We start from the raw sequence: 2570 nt of genomic DNA on the forward strand, positions 1-2570 counted from the left end.
GGGTCCAGGGGTCAGTGTGTCTTTTAAAAATTCTTATTAAAACATTTTTATCGGAAAGTTTTTATGAATGTTTGGACAATCTATATTTTCCTGTGACTTTCTTCTGCTTTATGACGTGTTTGTTTTTAATTCCCCTTTTTCTTTCTTTGTCAATCTCTTAAGAAAAGTTCTATTTAATAAAGTTTATTATTATTATTATTATTATTATTACTGGTCAAAATCAAACTGATCAATAAACCTGCATCACATCTGACATTTCTGAAGGAAAACACAGAGGAGTCTGCTTTATCAAATATATGAAGTTTATACATTTCCAACAAATAAACTCAAAGGAAAATATTAGATTAAACTAAAGTCAAGTTAAAGAGACAAATGTATGTGCACACTGTAAATCGTCCCTGACAGTATTTCTTTATGTCGTGAATGAGTTCCCTGAAACGTCCCACAGTGACCAGAGTGTGGCGCTGCAGACTCAGTGACGTTAACACAGACTCTGTCTTTAGTTAACTATGTTCTAAACTACTGTATGTTTCTGTTCTGGTGAGATTTCCTCTGTTTATACTCCCAATGCTAAAAATAAACTGAAATGAGGAAGAAAATAACAGACACAAATAAAGAGTTTAAAAACCTAATGAATGGAAACTGAAACTGAACTTTTTTCAGTTTCACTCTGATTCATACAGAAGCTCTGAGAGGCAAGAGAAGAAAATACTGTCAGGAAAAGAGGCTGTGATTCTACTACTTCTACTACTACTACTACTACTAATATTACTAATATTATTATTATTAATAATAATAATAATAATTATAATTTCATCTACAACAAGTTTGTTTTTGTAAGAAAAAATACAATCTGCCAAAAGGCAAGAGAAGAAAATTGTAATTATAAAATGAAAAGTTTCCGGTCCTCTGTAGAGCGGGGTGGAGGCACACTTCAGCCTCTTGTGGTCGAAATGTGTTTTACAACAACAAGCACTTAAAGTTTGTCTCTCAGGGCTTCCGTAGTTAAAGATTAAATTAAATTATAAATTACCAATAAAAAATCATCCAGATAAATTTGTTAGAAACACTCACACAGATTTTATCTTCCAGCTACTTTGCAAACTCCAGATGTTGTTGTTGTTGTTGTTGTTGTTGTTGTTTTTGTTGGAGGTGTGAGTGATGAGGAAATAAACTGTGCAACTACCACAATAAAAGCCTATAAAAACCTGTAAACTCACATAAATCTTTTATTTTGCTTGTGTTTGAAACCTGGTAGTAAATGTTCTGAGACCCACGAGCAGGTCCTTGACCCGGAGGTTAGGAACCACTGCTTTAAGGTAAGTGTTGTCTTCAGATGTCTGTGGTGTGTTCAGGGGTTTTTATAATGGAGACAAATGTGAATAATATCTGCTACAGTATTTTTCCACTGTCTGAACATGAACGCGACTTCACTGATCTTCAGTAAAGTAACATTGTGGTTTGTGATGTTTAATACGTAGTACGAGTCCCAACATGCGACCGAGACATGCATCATGTCCCTGCAGCTTCACTCAGCAGCCTGAGTCACTGACAGGAAATCCGTCCACGAGGGGCGGGTCCACTGCTTCAAACTGACCTTCAGCTTCAAACTGACCTTCAGCATCAAACTGACCTTCATCTTAAAACTGACCTTCAGCTTAAAACTGACCTTCAGCTTCAAACTGACCTTCAGCATCAAACTGACCTTCAGCTTAAAACTGACCTTCAGGTTTTACTAATGTTTCTCCAGCATCTCCCGACAACGTTGTCTCAACATGTGCGACGTGTTTCACACCTGAACACAGTCACTAACTGGAAACTCCTCATTCCTTCATCACAGCTGATTATTGAATTCTTATACGACTGTCCCGACCTTTCAGATGTGGCTCTATGGTTAAACTGACACTTTGATTTGAACAAACTTTCTCCTCATTAATGATCTTACAAGTTCAAAAATGATCAACATTTTTCATCTCTGTGATGTTTCAGTGTCATGAGTGAACATGTTCAGAGCATCAGGGTGTGTTAAAGAGGTGGATCATCCAGACAAAGCACCGCTCAATGTGATGTCTGAGTGTCTCACCGTGATGATGTCACCGGCCCGGATGTTGAGGGCGGTGGGATCGTGGAGGTTCCAGTAGTCCTTCAGAGCTCTGACCTGCAAGACTCCCGTCGCATCTGTGGAGGGAACACCCGGAGTTAGATCTGTTTCCCATCTGTTTCCCTAACCTCCAAAAATGTGTGTATATATACACACATATTTATATATATTATTCAGCTGCTGAAAATAGTACCCAAACTATGTTTCCTTCTGTTTGTTTGTCTTTAAAAAATTTAAAAATAAAAATTAATAATTATATATACAGTATATATATATATATGGCTCTTGTTTATTGAAGAGTGGCCACTCTGTTTTGCCAGTCCTAATTCTTTCAAGCATATTTCCAGGGTTTAAAGAGATATTTCATGTTTGTTTGTTTGTTTATTCAGATCCCCATTAGCTTTTGCATTGCAGCAGCTATTCTTCCTGGGGTCCATACAGGTATGATGTTGACAATACAGCCATACAT

At 36.9% G+C, this 2570-nt stretch overlaps 1 protein-coding gene across 1 annotated transcript in view; it reads right to left on the reverse strand.

Moving 5' to 3' along the window:
* The window catches only part of LOC111238917 (caskin-2-like), a 56554-nt gene that overhangs the window by 16729 nt on the left and 37255 nt on the right, over positions 1-2570 (reverse strand). Inside the window, exon 9 of the mRNA XM_022768640.1 lies at positions 2084-2178. Within this exon, the coding sequence (XP_022624361.1) occupies positions 2084-2178 (95 nt within the window). The remainder of the gene's footprint in view (positions 1-2083; positions 2179-2570) is intronic.

Source organism: Seriola dumerili, unplaced genomic scaffold, assembly GCF_002260705.1.
Source record: "Seriola dumerili isolate Sdu_G_001 unplaced genomic scaffold, Sdu_1.0 BDQW01001787.1, whole genome shotgun sequence".
NCBI lineage: Eukaryota > Metazoa > Chordata > Actinopteri > Carangiformes > Carangidae > Seriola > Seriola dumerili.